General features: G+C 36.6%; 5 protein-coding genes across 7 annotated transcripts; 1 reads left to right on the forward strand and 4 right to left on the reverse strand.

Annotated features, from left to right (window-relative positions):
* Window positions 1-546: 546 nt before the first annotated feature.
* LOC108216570 (probable protein phosphatase 2C 38) lies at window positions 547-3471 on the reverse strand. Of its 3 annotated transcripts, none has more exons than XM_017389365.2 (4): window positions 2608-3471; window positions 1580-1908; window positions 1164-1400; window positions 547-1002 (listed from the first exon to the last, which is right to left on the reverse strand). In XM_017389365.2, exons 1-4 carry the CDS (start codon window positions 2867-2869, stop codon window positions 787-789), a joined length of 1044 nt encoding a protein of 347 aa, XP_017244854.1. In that variant the 5' UTR covers window positions 2870-3471; the 3' UTR covers window positions 547-786. The 3 variants fall into 3 exon arrangements, with proteins under 3 accessions (XP_017244854.1, XP_017244855.1, XP_017244852.1); XM_017389366.2 differs by having other exon boundaries at window positions 1580-1884; window positions 2608-3470; XM_017389363.2 differs by having other exon boundaries at window positions 1580-1947; window positions 2608-3463.
* Window positions 3472-3769: 298 nt separating this feature from the next.
* On the reverse strand, window positions 3770-5897 carry LOC108216437 (uncharacterized). Its single transcript, XM_017389202.2, has 4 exons — window positions 5042-5897; window positions 4833-4953; window positions 4245-4741; window positions 3770-4107 (listed from the first exon to the last, which is right to left on the reverse strand). The coding sequence occupies exons 1-4, from the start codon at window positions 5086-5088 to the stop codon at window positions 3846-3848; spliced, it is 927 nt and encodes a 308-aa protein (XP_017244691.1). The 5' UTR covers window positions 5089-5897; the 3' UTR covers window positions 3770-3845.
* Window positions 5898-6590: 693 nt separating this feature from the next.
* On the forward strand, window positions 6591-10706 carry LOC108216438 (uncharacterized). Its single transcript, XM_017389204.2, has 7 exons — window positions 6591-6981; window positions 9388-9434; window positions 9517-9631; window positions 9825-9869; window positions 9951-10010; window positions 10105-10200; window positions 10319-10706. Exons 1-7 carry the CDS (start codon window positions 6703-6705, stop codon window positions 10436-10438), a joined length of 762 nt encoding a protein of 253 aa, XP_017244693.1. The 5' UTR covers window positions 6591-6702; the 3' UTR covers window positions 10439-10706.
* An 802-nt stretch (window positions 10707-11508) lies between these two features.
* LOC108216881 (E3 ubiquitin-protein ligase SGR9, amyloplastic) lies at window positions 11509-13029 on the reverse strand. The gene has a single exon (XM_017389738.2). The coding sequence runs from the start codon at window positions 12849-12851 to the stop codon at window positions 12015-12017; it is 837 nt and encodes a 278-aa protein (XP_017245227.1). The 5' UTR covers window positions 12852-13029; the 3' UTR covers window positions 11509-12014.
* Window positions 13030-15286: 2257 nt separating this feature from the next.
* On the reverse strand, window positions 15287-17874 carry LOC108192398 (ABC transporter G family member 6). The gene has a single exon (XM_017372793.2). The coding sequence runs from the start codon at window positions 17862-17864 to the stop codon at window positions 15609-15611; it is 2256 nt and encodes a 751-aa protein (XP_017228282.2). The 5' UTR covers window positions 17865-17874; the 3' UTR covers window positions 15287-15608.
* Between the last annotated feature and the right edge of the window lie 4901 nt (window positions 17875-22775).

Consider the following 22775-nt stretch of genomic DNA (forward strand, 5'->3'; position numbering starts at 1 on the left):
ATTGATAAAATACTATTATCTCATATTTTTAACATCAAATCATATTAAAATTGATTTATAATATAAATAAACGACAATTTTAAAAGTATTAAATATATTATATTACAATATAATAATAATCAATCAATAAAAATTAAGATTATTTTTTAAAATTTTAATAATATTATAAAAGATATCTATTTTTAATAATATATTTAATATAGTATTTATAAATATATTATTATTTACATATAAAAAATTATTTTTTTACATATATATACAATCGGGGTCGGGGATCGGGGCGGGGAGACACGAAACCCCGACCCCGCCCCGATCCCCGAATTTTTTATAAAATTTTCCCCGCTCCCCGCCCCGACCCCGAAAAATTCCCCGAATCCCCGACCCGAACGGGGCGGGGATCGGATCGGGGTCGAGCGGGGCGGGGTAAATGCCCATCCCTAATCCTCCGGATATAAACTGTTCTTTTCAAAGTTAAATTTTTGGTCCAAGATATAACTTAAGAGATTAACTTAATAACTCAGCTTCCGCTTCATTGCTGCAAAGTAGTTCCACAAAATAGAAAGATGCATATGCCATTTATGAAATAATAATAACATGAATCCAAGTGGCCATCCTTCCATGGTTGCCTACTGATATCCATTAATACAAATTAATCAAGACAAGTAATTAAATTACAGGGGTTGATGGAAGTATTAACTGAACAAGTAACTGGCAAGTACAAGTCGATCTTGCAACCTCAGTAGATCTCTTTCCAAGGTTTCTTCATTTCTGTAAAATCAAGGGCTACTAAAACTGGGTAGCAGGAGCTACTCCACCTGCTCTTATTGAACATATATTACGAGCATTCGTTACCTGAGGATCAAGAAATACAGCTATCACCGTTATGTCATCATGGAAATGTCTCCTTACCCCTCTATCAATATTCTGCAGATCAGAGTATCTCATCTCTCTTTTCCTCGCGGCTACATGAAGGGCGACTTTTATCAGTCTCCTAGCAATTCCCTGAAACCACAAATTAACCGATCCTATTAACCATGTACCATTTTCTAACAATGTTTTAACGGTATGCTGATTCTAGAGAAATCACTTTTTTTATTGTGCTTTCTAATTAATCTTTAGTGTTGCAAGTTAACATACTTTAATACTTAACACAACAGACTCACATTTCGAGGGTAATTGTGGACAATATCAACGACCTCCTGGTTGCTGAGCTGCTCCCACAATCCGTCTGATGCAAAGATGAGAAACCGATCCTTGGAGTTGAGCTTGTGTGTGGAAGTTGATGGTTCTGCACTAAGTATTGGCTTTTTAAAAGGCGCAGGTAGTCTAAACTTTGCCAATAGAGGTTCCCTGTTAAATTCTGCCTTCTTCAAATAGGCATCTCCAATGGATCTTGAAATCTGCAACAAAATTGCATCACTTGTTTACATTTATCTATACAATCATGAAGGTTAATTTTTAACTTCCTATTGGAGCCTAAAGGACAACTCACAGACAAATGCTTGTCGTTAAAATGATAAACACATGGATGCCATTTAAAAAGAACACGATGGGAGACCCTGGAACTCCACACTATTACCTGTATGATACCCTTCACACGCCAGACATTGTGCTTTAAAACCACAATGTGTGAATCAGCTGGATGCAACGAATGAAGCTCGTCTCTTTCAGATGCGATGTTTACATTGTGGTCTCTTGATAATTGTACTGCTGTGATTCCTGTGGCTGATCTATCCGCTCTCCCTAAAACCACTCGAGAGTCTCCAGCATTAGCAACATATAGAAGCCCATCACATATTATTCCAACTAAACAACATGTTCCAACAGCTGCAAGTTGTGGTTTAGTATGCCATTGCTCCCTTACGCTAGAGAGGAAATCCTCTTCTGTAGCCATAAAAGCCTTCTTAACTACACTTGTAGAAACTTCTTGGTGTTCAGAGACAAATTCTAAAGGAAAAAAATAATTTGATTATTATAAAAAGTCATTATTAGGCAACTTAAAAGGTAATTGAAGGACTATATAAAGTAAGATGGTTGGAAGCAATTGATCATCTAAGAAACCATGTAGTTACTCAACAGAATTCTAATAAAGTTTGCTTTGCCTCACAATCAATGCCTTATCTTACAGTCCTCTAAAGAAAAAAATTATTTTGAAAGGTTTAATATTTCTTAAACGAGCCTTCTGATTAAGGTCTGCTGCGACTCTTAAAATTACAGCCACTTCCTATGCACTTGAAACCACAACCTTATGGTGGAACTCATGCAGATAACAGATTCATGCTTTAGGGAGATGAGAGTTTTAGTGCTGATTAAGTTGACAGTCATGCTGACATAGAATCTTGAGTATTTTAGTTGTTGCAATAAGATCTCCTATCATGTAATTATACTTTTGTTTGTTTTTTCCTAATATTTAACCACTAAACACTAAACTATCAGTCATAAGATAATTATTACTCACCATGGTCACTATTTTGGGTAACTATAGTATCTATGGAGGTACCTCACTCCCAAACACATAAAACATAAACATAATCAAAGATTTTTTTAGGAAACTACGAGAATATTTGTTGACTGAAAGAAAAACTTTCTAGGGATATGAAAACATACTCTTAAAATTGGGGAACAGTTTGTCATTTACAAATCTTGATGTCTCTGGTCCTCCATGTCCATCATAGACCCCGATGAATGTCCCTAAAGTACCGGAATTTAGTGAACTTAATGGCCCTGATACAAGCTGGCTTTGATCTTCAAGCAGACTGTTTGCTTGAATGACTGCCATTGAAAACTCTCCACTCACATGACTCCCTAAATCTTTATGCCATAACAGTTTGTCTCCTTCCGAAGATGGTTTCCAACAAGGCCTAACCATTATTTTAATATGATTCAGATTTCATGCAGCTGCAAGAAACTCCAGTTCTTGATACTAGTACATCCCCATCAGAACTACAAGTTTTTGACACTAAGAAAAAACAAGAAACTACCAGAGAAGTAATGACCAAATGTGTATGGGCAGGTATGTTTGAGAAGGTAAAGTCTGTGAAGACTGAAAAGGATTAGTTTTTAAGTGAGTTCAGAGAATATGGAGGTGTGCAGATGTTGCTTTATACTTTGAACCTGAGTTTAATGTGTGTAGTGGTGGACCTTCCAGCTCAATGGGTTGTGTCACCTCTCAACAACAAGCTTAGCTGTAAAACCCCATATAGATTTGATCTTGACAGAGTTTGTTTCTGGATCAGAGATAATAAAGTGAGATAAAAATGAATAACAAAAAAAGGGTTTTGGAATATTTAGGCAGAAAATCTTTTGGATTGGTGTCAGCTGAGATCTCAGATGATGGGCTAATGACAGATGTGAATATTGTGCAGATTTTCTTTATGAGAATTACTCTTCCAATATTACCACTACCACCAACTTCTCTTTCTACTCCATGCTCCGGATCATTTTTCAACCTTGCTAATGTAATGTCCCTCAGTAGCTTGTTCGCTTGAGCGGGGTTTTAGCCTTTTAAGTTAGTGATGGTCACATATGGCTGAGATTTCGTAGCAACTTATTAGACCCTTGTGGGAGATTCTCTTTATTATTTTCAGTTTGTTGTGGTAGCTGCCCATTTTATTCCCCATCAAGTAAGAAACTAGGGTAAGAAGACAAGAGATTGTAGATAGAAAATGGATATTGGATTTTTCTTTCTTGTTTTGATCTAATTGATGACAGAAGGTGTCTCCATTCGTCCCCGAAAGGAGGCGGTATTTGCATTTTAGAGAAAAAGGTAAAAAGATTCTGCTATTATGTAATACTTAGAAAATTATCAACTAAGCTTTATATTGATTAAAATGAACTTTTCTTGCTCATTCACTTCTACAAAGGCCGACTCTCCTCACACGTCTTCTCTCCATTGAGCTCCGAATTTCTTCCTTCACATATCTTAATGTATCAAGAACATCTTCGACTCTAGCATTTTCAGCTATAAGTGGTTGAATAAGAGTACTAGTACTTTGTGTTGCCGGAATATTTACTGGAACCAGTGCCATTGAATCATCATCATTAGTTTCGTCCCTATCTTGATGGCTTTTTCGATCTGTCTCCCTGTCCTCAACCAAATATTTTGACCTAAACGGATTAAAAACTTATACATCAAAAATTAAAGATCCTTAAAGATAAAAAAACTAGCACATGTATTTGTTAAAACTTAAAAGTGTAAAACCTCTGAAGAGACACTGCAGAATATTGGCTTAGGACTGACATACCTATGATCATCACGCTTTATATTATCGCTCAATTGGGTACATAGTAATTCATCACAAGAGTTATCACTGACGGTTTTATCAGTACTGATCTTGTCATTTGATAAAAGACTAGGGTTTTCAGTAGATGCATTATCAATATCAGAATGATCCAGAGTTTCTGCCACTGTAGACCCATATTTCATAACTGGCTCTTCAAGCTCACACTTTAAAGACTTTCTGAATGGGGAGTTGGGCTTCTTCATGTCATTAACATCTGGTTTCCTATTAGGGTATGAAAACGATGAGGCTGAGGACGATGACAATGACAATGACGATGACGATGACGATGAAACACTTAATTCACTTCCCCCAAAGGAGGTTGAGTGTGATGAGGATTCATCTGAAACTATATATACTATCTTCAAGGACTCGAGTTTCTTTATTAGTGATTTCAGCCTTTTCTGAGCTCTGTTCCTCCCTTTCGTCTCTTCCTTCAACTTCTCTTCCAATTCTACCAACTGTATGAAAATCCAAAAGATAAAGTCTAAAAAGAATTGAAATTCTTCTACTACATCAGATTCGGAACCAATTATTACCGGAAAAACAGACCTTATTGCCTAAATTCTCCGCCTCCACATTTGCAGCTTTCGAAGCTACTCTTTCCGAAAGCAATCTCCCTCTTAAACACTCTAAAGTCTTCAATCCATCTCCTCCTCCCTCATTCTGTGCACTACTAACAAAACAAGTCATGCAATCAAATAAAAAAATGAAATAAAATTTAATTTTACGGAGATAAATCGAGCACACTCAAAACCAACCTATGTTTTGCAGCAACATTACCACCAGATGTCACAATGTTGCTCATTTGTTGAATTAGATTGCTAATGCAGCAACTGAACTAATTAACCAGCAATGGATCATATGAGATCAAAACTAAACAATGTGAGTGAGCAATTTGTAATTTGAATGAAAGTGAATCTAAGCTAGTAATATATCAGTGCTCCGTATATAGAATAAAAATTTATAGTAAGCTAAAATGATGATGTTAGAAAAACAAGATGAGGACAACTGTGTCTTAGCATTCAATTCTTAACTGTAGATTTACTATTACTCCCTCCGTCCCCCTGAGTTGTATACATTGGGGGACGGGGACGCGGCACAGACTTTAATGCTCTTGTAAAATATAGTTGTGCAATTTATTTTTTAAATTTTCTTTTTTTTGAATTAAAGTTTGGATGTTATATTTTTCTTTAGAAAAAGAAAATCTCAAAAATAAGTTACAGAACTATGTTTTATAAGAGCATTGAAATGCGTGTCGAGCAGTTGAAATAAAACGTATACAATTAAATTGGACAGAGGAAGTATTGTTTTCTTTGGCTTCCTTAAAGGAGTTCGGACCTCTCAAGAATCTATTATCAGATGATTAGGTGTAATTATTTCTTAGTATTACAAGTAAGATTTTTTGAAGAAAATATTATGTGAATCTAAGGTAGTGTGTATATATATTTTTGTCCTGATGACGATGGTTTCAAGATTATGGGACTTGCTAAAATTTGAAAACTTGGGGTGTTAGATTGTGTAGTATTCAAAGAATCACGTGATGTTTCATGTAGTGTGACCACGGAGCACCGGCAGGAGCACCGGCAGGAGCACCGTTTCTTTGCTCGTGCTTGCTTTATGGTTTCATAAATTTACCATTACTTTCTCAGTCTGTTTTTAGTCGTTCATCGTTGACTTTCAACAGTTGAATTAACTATTTTTTCATCAAAAATTAATGATAATTTTTTATTATCTTAAGACACTAAAAATTATACTTTTAAATAAATTATATGAATTTATATAAATTTTTTATATTTATTAATTATATAATACATATAAAATTTAATTGAAATTTAATTAATTTTACAGTTAAAAATCAAAATTGGACAAAGTACGGAGGAAGTACTAAAATATGTGTGCTTCAAAAATGAACACAACGAGAAGGAACTTATGATAAGCTTACCAACGTCATAATTGTGGAAATGAATGGCCGATGAAATTACTACTCCCTCCGTCCCAATGAATTGTATACAGTTTCCTTTTTGGGACGTCCCACCAATTGTATACATACCAAAATAGTAACTTTTATAATATAAAATAACATTACACCAACTACTTTCTTCCACTATCTCCATTCTATAATAATATAAACACTATTACACCCACTACTTTCCTCCACTATCTCCATTCTATAATAATATAAACACTATTACACCCACTACTTTCCTCCACTATCTCAAATCTATTATTAAATATAAATGGGTCCCACCACTATACTCACTTTTCATCTAACTTTACTCATTTTTTACACTTTTTCTTGGTCTCCGTGTCCCAGCCATTTGTATATAAATGACTGGGACGGAGGGAGTAGTACTATGAATTAACGGGACTTCTCTTGATCAGTTTCTCTCGCACAAATTGATTATCTCCACCCTCATCGATGGCGTCTGTAACTGCAACCGCAACAATAACTCCAACGCTGTTGTATCAAAAAACCCAAACACCAAGTATTCAACTGCAATCTGCTCCTTGTTCTCGCTTCCCTCATTTTTCAGCTCAATCTCAATCTATTAGTGCTGCACGTTCATCTCGCTCACCAATCGTCCCTAGAGCAGCTTCTTTTGATACCGCTAACATTGCTGATGCTCTCGCCGAAGTTAGCATATTCACTGCTTCCGGCCAGGCGGTCTTGTTTAGGGATCTCTTGGGTCAGAACGAGGTAATATGTATATTCATCTCTTATTAATCTCTGTATTCTGTACTTGTGATTTGTGAATGTTTGTTGCTAAGTAGTACTATTCGCGGGGAGTGTTGGTTGTTTAACGAGGTATCAGAGTTCGGTTTTGGGTCATTCGAGTGAATGCCTAGTGTTTAAGAGAATTAGCTACTTTAACACTATATGATAATTTTGAAATTGCTAATCACATTTGATTGAATGCGGAGTTTTATAATGGTCTGAATAATAAAACCGGAAGTTATATGAGTAATGAGAATTAAGTCCGATTTATATAAAATTTTCGGCTTTATTTCCAAAAGTGTCATACGATACTCTGTTAAAAACTTAAAATTTGTTAGCTTTTGATCTGCAAGTTTGTTTAAGGCAGATATGTAATGGTTTGAAATACTGGGCAAACTTTAATTACTTCGATGGACGAAGTATAAGTTTGTTTAGGGGGAAAATAGATTGTTTTGCCACTCAACTTATAGTGCTTTTAGAAACTTACCACCCAATTAAATTTCCTTTCCTTTTAATCACTTATGTTAGGTTTGGATTTTTTTTTTTAGCCACCAAATTAGGTTCGGATTTGATTACTAGCATTATGATAATTTTTTTGTCACTAAATTTATTGCGTCTTTGGAAACTAACTACTCAACTATAATTTTTTTTATTTAACTCACTAATGTCAGGTTCAGCTTTTTTTTGTCATTGAAGTTAGGTTCAGATTTGATTATTAGCATTACATTTTTTGTGTAGCATTATTAAAATATAGTGGTAGTCATATTTGTCAAAAAAAAAATTTAAAAAAATTATAGTGGTAGTTTGTAATGTTTTGATGATTTGATATATATGTGTATCTTTATATATAGTACTTTTTATGTCTCCAAGGTCGTTTACCTTGGGTGATAAAAATTTTACACGCATTTTATGGCTTTTAAAAGATGTAGTCTGTTTCATTAATATATTTTTTTCCTTCCAAATGAAAATTCAGCGTTTAAATTTTCACACAAAAATAAATTATGAAACTATGTTTCATAAGAGTCTTACATAAGTGCGTGCTAAGCAGTAAAAAAAACTGTAAACTAATGAGAGGGAAGGATGGAGTAATAATAACATAAAATGATGCATTATAGAGAACAATCATCGAAAATTAAGTTTTCTTCTCTATTTATTTATCTTGAAAATTGTAATAAGATAAAGTTGTTAAAATTTTTGAAGATAAATTTAAGAGAGATCTTAGACTGAGCTAGTCTCTTGAAACTTTAATAACAATAACGATAGATGATGCATCATATAACTCAAATACACTTTATCTTATGAGAGAGGGTGAATTGTTTGAAGTCATTGATTTCATATTTCATGATTTGTTGAATTTTTAGAATTCTAATTACGTTTTTTCCTGATTTTAATTTTTCATCGGCTCATTTTATATTATTATTGCTATATATAAAGATATAAACATATGACACATCATCAAAATATTACATACTATCACTACGTATAAATGATGTTACAAAAAATTATCATAATGCTAGTAATCAAATCCGAACCTAAGTTGGTGGCTAAAAACAAAACTAAACCTTACATTAGTGAGTGAAAAGGGAAAAAAATTAGTTGGGTGGTAAGTTTCTAAAAACATAATAAGTTGAGTGGCAAAAAAATCTATTTTCCCTTTGTTTAACTGCGGAGAAGATAGGGGCCAACTTGCGAATAAAATAGACTGTTTACAAAAATGCATATTGACTCGATTTTGAAATATATCGAAGCAGTCGAGGTTGGGAGCAGAGACTTCTGAGGATTGACCTTCTAACTGTTTTCTCTATTATACAGAAATCCTTAACAGGACTTTCTTTTATGAGCAAGTTCTTGAAAGGACTACAAAAGACATTAAGACAATAATGAAATTTTAAAATGCATCTTTATTACACACGATTCTTTTTTTTTTTTCCTTGTGTAATAGGATACAGAATCCTTGGGGAATTTGGTACAAGTACGACAATAATGAAATATTTTCAATTGCAAGGTATATTGATTTTTTTTCATAGACATGGTATGTGCAAAGGCAATTGCAAGGCCAGTTCTATACCCCCACCACACACACACATCAAAACTGAAAAAGAATGCATGGCTGCAGACACAAACATAAAACTAATTTTAAGTGTTTCATGTAACTACAATGCAGCTTTTAGTTTATTGTTTGCCATATGTTCTGATTTAGAAGGAGTAGTATTAAAGTACCTAGACTTGGCATGTTTCAAGCTGTTGATAAGCTATAAGACATGTTAGAAATCTTGATTGAAACGGCATATTAAGAAATTGTTTAAAAATTTATGATCATGATCATGTCGAGCATTTAATTTTCATACGCTTATATAAGATGCACTAATGCTTTACAATATGTTCCAGGAAATTGCAGTAGTTTCTCTCTTGAGGCATTTTGGATGCCCATGCTGGTGGGTATTAATCTTCTTGCTGTAAAAGTTTGGTTGTCAGAGTTATTGGGCCATCATTATGGATATTCTTTCTTTATTGTAGTTGGGAACTTGCTTCAGCACTTAAAGAAGCAAAAGCCAAATTTGACTCTGCTAATGTGAAGCTAATTGCCATTGGTGTGGGTGGTCCTGAGAAAGCTCAGATTCTTGCTGAAAGGGTAATTACTGGTTTAATGCCTAGCTCCTTGAGTGGAGTCAGTGCATGTAAGATTATCATGTATAACCCATTGGAAATTAACCATGATAGTCTTTGAACCTTATCTTTGGATAGGTATTAACATTGATGATACTATCGTGATGACTCTTCTTTCTTCACCATGCTAATCTTTTCTTGCTGAATTATATGGCCAGTTACCATTTCCAATGGATTGTCTTTATGCTGATCCAGAGCGCAAGGTAAAAATGATTTTCTGCAGTATCTCGGTTTAAAATATTTATGTCTGCTTCCAGGAATTTTTAACATTAATATTTACTCAGGCATATGATGTGCTGGGGTTGTATTATGGTTTCGGCCGGACGTTTTTCAACCCAGCCAGTGTAATGTTCTTTTTCTTTTGCCAAAGATTTTTGTATATCTGTGATGCATCATGGATTTGATCAAATTATTTTGTCTTATCATTGAGTTGTTTAGGCCAAAGTACTTTCAAGATTTGAATCCCTAAAAGAAGCTGTAAAGAACTATACTATTGATGCTACCCCAGATGAGAGAAGTGGTGTCCTGCAACAGGTTCGATATATATACTATACCCTTTTTTTTATTGTATCTAAATTCTAAATAATGTCAATTATACCGATAAAATACGTTTGGTCCTTTATTATTCTTATATTATTGTTTTCCCCTGTAGGGAGGCATGTTTGTCTTTAAAGGAAATAAATTGATTTATGCACATAAAGATGAAGGAACTGGTGATCATGCTCCTTTAGATGAAATCTTTGATATCTGCTGCAGAGTTCCAGTCACATAAGCACCTTTTAGGATTTCCAATTCCACTCCTACTCTGCTGTAAGTGTCTCATTGGTGAAATTTAGATAGGTAGGCACCGACTTTGTCCTTCTGGTATATATAGCTAGAAACATATAAACAGACACAGAGTTGATTACACTCCCAGTCTATGATCAAGTATTCTATATGATTAATATCTGTACCGTGTCTACCATTTTCTTGCTAAAGTTTGTGTAATCTTACATTTGTATATAGAACTTAAATTGTCACCGCATATGATTATGTGACCATTTGTCTATATTTTTCTTGCTAAAACTTGTCTAATTATTTCTAACCTTCCCATCCCCGGCCACGCATCCCAAAAGAAATTCCCGAATTCCCGCTTCATTCAGGACGGAAATTTAATCAGGACCAGGCTGGACAGGGTGATGTCATCACTATAAACAAGTGACACCAACAAAACACTATGAATATATGAAAACGAGAGAAGCACCCATAATTTTGATGATACAGTAGTAGTAGCATGCATGTAAACACTAAAATAAGGAGATAACTTTTTTGCACTATTATCAGTCTGAATTTGCCAGATATGTTGCTTTATTTTGGTCCTTTTACTTAGTTGAACTCATCTTCCCTGTTACTACCAGTCTGATGCTGACCATGATAAAATATTGCAGGGTTGATGTGTTTAGGATTCAAGTAAAATGATATAAAATCTCATGAATGATCATGAGATTCTTGAAAAACATAAAATACACTGAATAATCAACAAAATCTATCATTTTATGAACTACATAAAAATCCATCAATAATTGAATATCATTAGATTTCAAATAATCTCAATATCATCGGATTTTAAACATAATTTGAAATTCTGATTAAATATCATCATATTTTATAGAATAATTTAAGATCCTTTTTAAAATTCGAATTGAATACATATGAATTTCATGAATGAAAAAAATCTTTTAAAATCTCAATTAAAGATACCCCATCTCTTGTCAAAAAAAATGTTTAGGAATGACTAATGAGGACATGTACTTTCTTTTTGTAATTTTATTATATATTAGGAAAGAATAGGCAAAGTTCACATGCACAAATTATTATTAGTTCTTGATAAATAAATAAAACAAAACAAACTCTTGAGTCGTTGCCCCTAATACACTTTCACTTCCAGGCCCTTGAAAATCTATGACAACTTGGGCGTAAACCAGACAATACTCATCCAACATTAACCACCTTGTTATCGCTAACGGGTGATGCTCCTTAACCAAATCAACGTAACCACTTGTTTTTATTTTTCTTCTCTCCGACACATATTCTCTCATCAACTACTCCCTTAACCTTATTCTGTAATAACACAATGTTAAAAAACAGTCACAGTAAGCACCTCTTGTTAATCTGTTCAGCTTAGAACTATTCTTTTCCCTACTGGAACCATCAGTCTGGCTCATTATACAAGTTCAGCTCATTTACATATCGCAAACTTCACCTCTGCGGGATGTTACATTTGTTGAGTTCATCAAAAAAATTTCGAGCAATGAACCACCACCGCAGTATTACCTTGTGACCTGCTAAATTAGTATTGATTTGTGTGGTTAGTATCCGAAAGAATGGCTGCCACTGCCCATCTTGACCAGAACCTCCCATAGCCGTTCGATCTCCCCGGAAACATCATCAGAAGGCAGGCGATAGCGACAGCAGGGACACGTGTTGGTCTTTCTCAGCCAAGGCAGTATGCACATCCAATGAAACAAATGAGTACATGGCATTTTACAAACGTCTCTCCCCTGTTTCATTTCCTCTTTACATATCACACACTCCTTTCCGCCTCCAGTAACTTCCACTGACGGCAGTGCCACCACCACTGCTGCCGCGGCGGCCACCTCCTTTCCCTCCTTCCCACTACCATCACAGTCCACCACGCCAACAAACTTCAAAAATTTCGACAATAACTCTACAAACTTGTTCAAAACTTCTGTATCGGATACAATCATACTAGAGAATGTTAACATGGTATTGTACATGTAATAATTACAAAGAACTAGACGCCATTTACTTGGCTCGGCTTCGAGGGCGGTGGGATCATGTTGTCGGAGTTCACAGAAGAGGAGCAACAGCAAAACAGCGTCCAGATCACGCAGCTTGATGTTACTCGCGGAGTAGGATGGAGCCGAGGTCTTCGTGTGCATGAAATGGCTGAGGTGTGTTAAGCTGGACAAGAGGTGCTGGGCAATAAGTAGGGACTTGTGGTGAAGAGAAAGGGATTCGAGGTGGCGGAGAGTGAGGGAGAACAGGGCAGGGGACGAGAGGAGGGTGGCAAGACGGCGGTTGTGGCGCTGGAGGAGCGCGGAAATGGAGGCCACCAGATCTGAGAGCTGGGGAGGAGTTAGAGTGGAGAGTGCATTCATGAAAACAGAGTAATGGTTGTCCATTATGGAGTCAGCGAAAGGACTTGGTTCATTACTTGATCGTGCCCTTGTGGGCAATATTTTGTGGACGGCAAGGCTCTTATAAGAGTCTCTGGTTTGAACAAGTCTGTGTGCCTTCTAATCCTTACAAATATCGTGATCCCAAGACTCCATAATAATATCAGCGTAATGGTCCAAAACAATCGATTATAGATCTGTACAAAAATCGGTTGATGGTAAAAACCCTAGAAAAAGTGACTTTTTTCGCTGAAATTAGATACATCAGTTCCATGCATTTACATCAAAATCTAGCGGTAATGCCATCTAGCAGAAAAATCCATTGATTGTATGCTGCATCATACGTATGCAAAGGATCCGGAATCTATAGGCCACGAATAAAATGTTATACAATTATCGATCTTCTGATAATGTCGAAAATATAAACGAAGGTAACATGGAACAAATAATTTGCAATGCATATAACACATTTCTACTTGATTATATGTAAAAAATCTAGAGGATTCGGGCTCGAAAAAATCGGTGAGAGATACATTATTGGGATTAGATGAAGAATGTATGGGCATTGGGTGGTGCCGTGGTTGAGTAGAATGGAAGGGAGTGGATGGAAATGTCTGGGACTTGTCCACAAGTATATGTCCAGTTCAACCACGTTTGGCCTCATTTTCTTTTCATTATCATGTCAACAGGTATTAGCTAATAAGGCAAGCAGAAGAGAAGAAAAAGAAAAAGAAATCTTTGGCCCATGCATCACATCCTATGTATGTTTCCCTTACTTTAGTCCCTACACTAAATAATAATGACCAAGAGAATGATCATATGGCTCGCGTCAATCTGCGCTTATCAGGGGATTTTGCTTCCCTTTCTACTTACATTCCCTCGCATTAATCTCTGTTCATCTCCTTTTGGGTTGCTGCAAGTGGGGTTTTCAGATGGTGAGTGTGAATGAGTGAATGTGAGTCGGTTTTTATATGCATTCAAGACAATAATACTTTGTTTACTTGCAAATCAACCAGTCTTTCACATGCTGTGTGGACCTGTGTCAACTATTCAACTATTGCTCGGATCCGATGCAAACTAATATAAATTTTATCTACTTCCATTGTTTTAAACAATAAAATCATTGTTGTAGCATGTTTCTGTTTATGAAGGGAACACTGGACCGGCCTATTGTGCCTCTTGCTTGCATACGTGCGGCGAATGTCATAGTACCAAAGCCTTCTTGCGAGGAAGCAAAAATATAAATACTAATCAAACAGAGTTCTAGCCATTACATGACACCTCCAGGAATATGTACTTAAAGCGTTCACAACATGTATCCAAATCATTTCTGTTCATTATCGTGAGATCAACGCTTATGAAGAGAGTAATTAAAGAGCATCGTGTTTGTAAAGTTCCGTCCTTCAGTTAGTTCTTGAGACATGGAGTTAAAACCAGTGAGCTTTGGTTATGGTTCTCCTATTTTCTGCAAGATTTTTGGTAGGAAATTTATTTAAAAAACACTCTCTTTGCAGAAAAAGTAACAAGAATACCCGTTTTATTGTCATTTTATAATGTTAGTGTCGTATATTTATGATCTGAGTTGATAAGCTACAACTTGTAATGTTTTTAGACTAGGGGTTTGGCCTAACTTTGTTAACTCCTCCTGAGGCAGCACTTGAGCAAGTGAAAAGGTCTCTGGTTACAGCGTTATCCCCACTCCTTGACCATTATCAAAACTGCGAGTCTTATATCACTTCCTGGTGAAATTACTTGCCTTATCATGGGTGGAGCATCTCCTCTGGAAGCTATGCGATCAGCTGCCGATTGTTGTGGTGAACATGCTTAGCAGCCTCTACTGTAAGCACCATAATGCTAAAGAGTTTTCTTCACATTGAGGTTTGCCTCCTTTTAGCTTCTCAAGCATCTAGTGTTCGTAAATGGGAGACCCTTTGGGTTATTATAGTATAAATAAGGGAAGAGTAAATTACATATCTGTGACTGAACATCACCTGCCTTTGCAATTTGATGGCCGAAATTTCAATATTACAATATAGTGACCGAACATCGTTTTTATATTTCAAAAAAGTGGCTGAGGGTCACTTTTTTGAGGAAAAATACTACTATTTTTCCTTTAGAAGTGGCTCTTAGCCACCTTTTCCAAGAGTTAAAGCAATATTTGGCCATCATATTGCAAATTTGAAAATTCAGCCACCAAAATGTAAAAGCGGGTAAAGTTCTAGCATCATTTTGGAATTTACTCGGAAGGGAATAAATGAAATTCCAGTATTGTATTATCATGAAGCATCTACAGAAATTCTTATGACGAATAACTTGTTTGATCTATGTCCAATGGCATGCCGAGCAATCTGATATTTGATACTAGAGATAACTTCTTGTTGAAACCTATTACATCAATGATACCATTGGATACACAGTTGCAGTCATGTTATCACCATTCATTTGTTAATGGACTAATGTCATTCAGAAAATGGCTGTATGGCAATCTTTGGTCGCCAGAAAACCTTACACCAAACACATTCCAATAAACACATTACAACTCCATTATCCATATTATAACCAGATGTTACCTAAACCAAACTATACTCCACAACACTACTACATTCGATTACTTTCATACAGGAAATGTAATTCTATAACAAAACAACCACCACTTCTTCGGATATTTAAAATTTTATTTTTGTAACTTTTAGCCAAAGAGATTTAAGTTTCTCTGTACAACTGCAACTCTTCTCCGCAACAAGAAATCGAGGTGCACCAGCATTACCTCCTTTTGTTTTTGCTTCCCAACAACAATGACAAGTAGAACAGAAACCTGAAGAAGAAGCCCCAAGTCACAATAATCCACAAGGAACCCCACTTACTTAGATCAGTCACCCCTTGTTGTTTCAGTATATCCAAACCAGTGGTCAGACAGGTGGTGCTGGTGATATTTGCCCCCAAAGTTTTACTCAAATCCTTGAGCAGCTCTAGCTTCAACGCGTCAGGCACCGACACCAGAGGAGAATTATCAAATATCTGAATCCCCCGAACAAAACATTTCGTCTGGTCATGAAATTCATTTTGCAGCACACCTTCGTAAGGATACTTCACTAGAGAAAGATAATGGAACCATATCCAGTAACCTGGAATCCGATCACGAGTAATAAAGAATCCACTAAACAATAAGAAATAGGCCAGAACCGCCACCACCACGGTGTAGCCTAACATTACATGTGCCACGATGCCTGAGAGGAACGTGACGAAAGAGCTTCCTGCCCAAAATGCAGCGAAAATGAACAAGAAGTAGAACATGAAGCCGGATAGGCCACCTGCTAAGCCTACAGGCCAGAAAGTAATGACCGCGAAAACTAGAGAGAGGAACATCAGTGAAGGTATAGTGATAATTGAATGAGAGAGAACATAAGAGGAACGCCTATAAGCATTATAAGCGGTTTCTCTCATGAAAATGTAACGTTCCTGAAGAAACACGGGCATGGCCTCAGCACATGTGTAAAATGTCGTGGACATCGCGAAGGCGAAGAAGCCTACTCTTTCCTGAACGCCTCTCGGTGTGTTATCCAGGTTCCAGAACATAGTGGCAAGAATAGTTCCAGTTACGACAATCGCGCCTAATCTCATTCCATATAGTTCCGGCATTCTCCATGAATTCTTCAAAGACCTTTTCGCAATCACCACCATTTCAATCCACAAAGGATTGGCAAACCTTGGAACCGAGGACGACAAATTCTCAGCTCCGAGATTAGTACTATTTGTGGCGCCAGACACAAGCTTCCCTCTCGAAATGCTTGCGCTAATTGCATCTCTTAGCGACAACTTCACACCACTCGTCGTGGCGGTTGAATTAGGACTCTGTTTTGTTTGCCAGGCTCGGCTAAAATCAGCTAATCTCTTGGTTCCACCAGGCGTTCCTTCAAGTTCGCGAATCAAATCAAGCGTAAACTCAATTCTATCCTCCTTCTCTGGGATCGGATTCCCAAATTGCGCAAAATAATGTGACAGTGCCGCTGGTGGACCACTAAACACAGTGTTCCCTCTCGAAAGGAAAATTAACCGGTCTAGTAATTTCATAATCCGCGAACTAGGCTGGTGAACCGACATGATCACTATGCTTCCACTCTGCGCAATTCTCTGCAACACCTTAACCACCATAAACGCACTCGTGGAATCAAGCCCCGACGTAGGCTCGTCCAGGAATAGCACGATTGGATCATGAATAATGTCGATTCCAATCGACACGCGACGCCTTTCTCCACCAGAAACTCCTCTGTGCCCTTCGTCTCCAATCACCGTCTTGGCAGCATTCCTTAGGCCTAATTGATCGATCAGCGCCTGCACTCTGGCTTTCTTCTTCGACTTACTTAGGCTCCGTGGGAGACGAAACTCGGCAGAGAACATCAGCGTTTCCTCCACGGTTAACATCGGAAACAACAGGTCATCTTGCATGACGTAAGCCGAGATGATTTTGTTAAGTTTCGACTCCAACGCCTCTCCATTCAGCGTTACCGTGCCTTTCAAGCTTCCCTTGGCGATACGATCAGCGAGCGCATCGATTAACGTGGACTTCCCGGAGCCACTGGCTCCGAGAACCGCCATGATCTCGCCTTCTCTCGCCTCGCCAGAAATACCGTTCAACAAGACCTTCGTGTTCAAAACCTTTTCACTTGAATCACGGTTAAGAAATGAAGGGAGAACAGTAAGTTTCTTCTGCGCTTTGACGCTGTACGTGAGGTTAGTGAATGCGAGTACAAAAGGAGAAGACGTTCGAGTCGAAACGTCGTCGTTAAGGTCGATGACTTGGTGATCAGAGTAGTTGTGGTGGTGGTTTTGATCCGACCCGAACTGTAAGAGTTCACGCAGAGTAGGAGAGACTTGGAGCTTAGGTTTGCGAGGGAGGTGTTGGAGCTCCATGGATCGGTTCGGGCTGAGAAATGGGAAGGTGGAGGCAGAAGAAATGTAGGTACTGTTATTGTTGTGATCTGCCGCCATGGGAGGTGATCTCAGTGATTTGTGTGTCATTATAATGCTAAATGATGCATGGGTTATATAACACTGTAATAGTCTACACGCAGACGTGAAGAGGGGTTAATTACGTGATTAAGACTGCTTAATTAAGTGAATCTTGAATTGTATTGTTCAGATTTTGGATTTTTGAATTTCAGATATCACGTGCGTTTATTAAATTTTATGTAATGAAGGCTTAAAAGAAATTGTGTATGAAGGTTTGATCGAACCCTATTCTCTCTTTTCTCTCTATTCTTGAAGTAGCCGTCTCTATAATCTGAGGGGCTTCCATCGGTTTTTACCGGTGGAAAGCCCCAATCTTTTCTTCTTTTTAACAGTCTTTGTTCATCTTTTGCTTTTGTTCAATAAGTTCCCAATTTATTTGGGTTTTGTTTGGTCTCTCCTTTTGTGAGAGTTTGATTTTGATTTTATTTACTGTTCGTCATGTCCGGGTATCCAGATCTGCAGGATTTTGATGGTGTTGATTTTCATGGTGTTGATTCGGTGATGAAGGTTATTATGGTGATACATCTGTGGTCGATTGCTCAAAACAACAGTTGGAGGATTACAATATGTATATATCTCTTCAAAAAATCGTTTGGTTGCCTATCCAAGATGGAAGGATTCAACAACGATATTATTATGCGTTTGTTCAATTTCGATCATGTATGTAGATGCCGTATGGCTTTTTATTATTGAATTATCTTTCCTTGTTCAAAAAAAAAAAGAAAAAAAAAGAAATTGTGTATGAAGGATATGTTCTCCTTTATATCTAACTAGTTGAGAAGCCGCGCGTTGCGGCGGTTTATAAAAATAATATTATTGATTCAATATTAATATTTGTAAAATAAAATAATTTTGTGGTTGTCTATAAAAACTATATTAACGTTTCAAAATTAATATTTGTAGGATAAAATAAATTTTATATTATAAAAATCTTGATGTAATACCAATACTAATATATAAAATTGCAAAATTGGACTAAAATTCATGGTGAAAAAATGAAAATAAATTTATACACGAAATTAACAATTTAAAGTACGACGAATTTTAATTTTATTTGTATTTTTTATAAAGTAATCATATTCTTACATTGTCAACTTCCGCCAATTTTTTTTGGATTGATTGTGAAAAAAACATTTAACTTAATTCCGTGAGGTTGTAGTACTGAGAAAGATGAGGTTATGTTTAGATAATCCAAAACATGACGATCTATAAGGGTATTTATAGGTACAGAGACTTGTGCTACTCTTTCTCATAATTAAATAATCTACAAAATCAAATTAAAACTTTCAAGCTACTATATTGCATAAATAATCTGAAACAAAATCAGATTTTGAAACTTGCTTCTAATATACCTGAAACTAAAAAAGGTAGTTCTAATTTTTGATATTCTCCATCCAAAAATTCCATAAAATTAGAAATATAGAACGGAGCGATGTGAGATGCGCCACCTACAATCCTCTCGCTTCTCCACCATATTTTCTAGAGATGCGCCACCTACAAAACTCTCGCTTCTCCACCATATTTTACTGTATACAAAGTAAATCATATAAAAATTAACAACAACAAACATGTCCGATGAACAAAACAAATATTATAAAAGAATAACCAACAAACATACATCACTGATAGTTAATTTATTGATATCATCCATCAATATCATGTTAAGACTATATACATTGCCCGTGTTTGAATTTGTCGACTCCCACATAGCAATCAATAACTATCTTTGCTTGCAACAACCTTTATTTTTTTAATACTATATAAACAGCCTTCACTTATCGTTGCAAAAGAACGGCACCACCGAGTTAGAAATCAAGTAAGAGAACTATCACCAGATAGAGGTAGGGTTGTGGTATTGAGAGAGAGGAGGTTGTGTTTTGATGATGCAAAACCCTACAATCTATAAGGGTATTTATAGGTGTAGAAAGACTTGTGTGCTACTCTTTCCCATAATTAAATAATCTGAAACAAAATCAGATTAAAACTTTCAAATTACTATATTCCATAAATAATCTAAAACAAAATCAGATTCTGAAACTTGCTTTTAATATACCCGAAACTAAAAAAGGTAGTTCTAATTTTTGATTATTTTCATCCAAAAATTCCAAAAAATTAGAAAAATAGAATGGAGCGATTTGAGAAGCGCCACCTACACGCCCCTCGCTTCTCCTTTATATAAGTATACTAGTTGAAAAGCCGCGCGTCGCGGCGGCCTATAAAAGTTATATTAATGATTCAATATTAATATTTATAGAATAAAATAATTTTGTGGTTGTTTATAAAAAATATATTAATGTTTCAATGTTAATATTTGTAGGATAAAATAAATTTATATTATAAAAATCTTAATATAATATCGATACTAATATATAAAATTGCAAAATTGGACTATAATTCATGGTGAAAAAATGAAAATAAATTTATACACGTAATTAACGATTTAAAGCATGACAAATCTTAATTTTATTTGTTTTTTTTATGAAAAGTAATCATGTTCTAATATTGTTACTGTTAACGGAGGAATTTGGTAGTTAACAAAATTTGAGGTTCGTGGCCGGAATCAAGATCTATGATGGTGGCTAAGCGGCGGTGATGAAATTTTAGGGGTGGCTGAGATTAGGGTTTCGAGTTGCCTCCAGATGCTCCCAACTCGTGTCCCCCTAATTTGCCTACGTACCCCTATATTTATAGGGGATCAAGCCAGTACGTAGTTCTTTTCTCCTTAGGAAACCTAAACCTAATAGGATTAGGCTTCCCCTTCTGCTATCTTCCTCCTGAAAGGGGCCCAATACGATGAGGCCTAGTCTTGGGCCTTGTAGACTCTCGAGCACCCAAGACTTACCCCAAATGCAAGGACGCTTCTCTACTCCCCGACAGGGACAACCCGCCAGACTACAGAGATAGAGCCTTCCAGGGTGTATCTTCGAGAAGGTTCCACAAGCTCCCCGACAAGGACAACTCGCCAGACTACAGAGCAAGGCCTCCTCTAATCTTCATTCTCTATCTCCCAAGGAGGGCAACTCCTCAGACTACAAGGTAGAGTCTTCGACAAATTAACAGTAGGATCTATACACACCCAAGGGCGTCCCCCTAGGTAAAATATGTCCCCTTCTGCCCTTCAAATGACGATCTTTCTCTGTAAGCTTCAACTTGACGCGCCCTGAAGATAAGGCGCGCAATCTTCTTGAAGTGGTCTCTGACATGGCTAGCTTGGGCTTGGTCCACTCTTGAGCCCATCATAGTCTTCTTTTATGGGCCGGGTCTTCATGGTGATTTTTGCGTATAACAACTACCCCCCAGATCTTGGTGGCATTGAAGATGTCGACGAGATCTTGATGTCCTTCATCTCCTGAGATGTCATATCTTGGTTGTTCTTCGCTGATGCAGAAGATGCTGACGTTGTTTAACTTGGCGTGCCATATGTTGAAGAAATTTCCTCTGAAGCCGATGTTGAAGGAGTTGTTTGAAGATGAAGATGATTCTGCCGAAGAGAGGTGAAGGCAGTGTTTGCTTGATAGAGACAATGGCGAGGTTGCTGAGAATGAGGCCGCGGAAGCCGAAACTGAGTTGATGAAGATGAGGCCGCGGAAGCCTAGGCTGAAGAAGTGGCCGCGGAAGCCAAGACTGAGTTGATGAAGATGAGGCCGCGGAAGCCGAGGATGAAGGAGAGATGAGGCCGCGGAAGCCGAGGATGAAGGAGAGATGAGGCCGCGGAAGCCAAGGATGAAGGAGAGGCCGCGGAAGCCGAGGCGGAAGGAGACGAGCGTGCCTTCTACAATTCTACCGTGTCTTAGATGAAGATGAAGCGCGCCTTCTACCATACATCTTTCCTGCAAGGGATACAGTCCACAACAAATCATATACAAACATCAAAAAGAATATTTACCTTGGGGCGCGCCTTGTCAGGGGGAGGCGTGCTTCTCGAAAATCTCAAAGAACTTTGTTAGGGGAAGACACATCTTGTAAATATTCTAGTCCTTTTCCTTGCACATTATCTACATCCTACAAAACTTTCAATCAGCAAGTATATTAAAATATTAAATAATACTTGAAAACACGTTCACTTAGAAAATTCTTCCCTGCAAAATAATTAATTTGAAATATTGACATCATAAATATTAGATAACACCTCGAAGCAACTCATGTTAAGAAACCTACGTTTTTATGCTAAGAGCAAGTTATAAAAAAAAAAATAAATAAAAATAAAAATATTAGAGAATAAATGCATAGACACAATATATCTTAACTATAATAATCATAGATGTCAAATATACCAATATTCACAATATGCAGAATATATGTAAGACCTAATTCATATTCGATAACAAATATTTAATATGCTAAGTACTAAAATTCAAAATTTATATATCTCAGCATAAAATGATTAATAATAATGCATGACAGAAATATATGACATTGCAAACAGAATAATGGATAAAATGAAAGAAATAAAACATAAACTTATCTTTGTTAGCTGGCTATCCTTCCGACGAAGATATTTTTATCTACCACACAATGTTGCTAGTCGCTTCATCAAGTTTACATTTTTCTGCCACGGTCCCTATAATCTTCTGTTACTCCGCCGTTAGCATGAGGGACAATTTGGCCTTGCAATCATATTTCAGGCTCTATATTCTTTTAAATTAATTGGTCTCACACGTAAATTAATCTGGCTTTTCAAATATGCACAGTTTAGGATAAATTTTCCCGACCAAGAGTAAGTTAGCAGCATATAAACATTAACGCTCACACTAAATCATAGTAAATATTTTTTTTGGCAAATTAATATTTATAGAATATTATAAACTAATAAAAGAAAAAGAAAACTTATCTTTATTATTTCCAGCAAGTTGACCGATTCAAATTGTGAACGATCTGACTTTAATTTTCCTTTTCCTTAATAGCTTAGTTTGCTTCCGC

The sequence above is a fragment of the Daucus carota genome, chromosome 4 (genome assembly GCF_001625215.2).
Source record: "Daucus carota subsp. sativus chromosome 4, DH1 v3.0, whole genome shotgun sequence".
NCBI lineage: Eukaryota > Viridiplantae > Streptophyta > Magnoliopsida > Apiales > Apiaceae > Daucus > Daucus carota.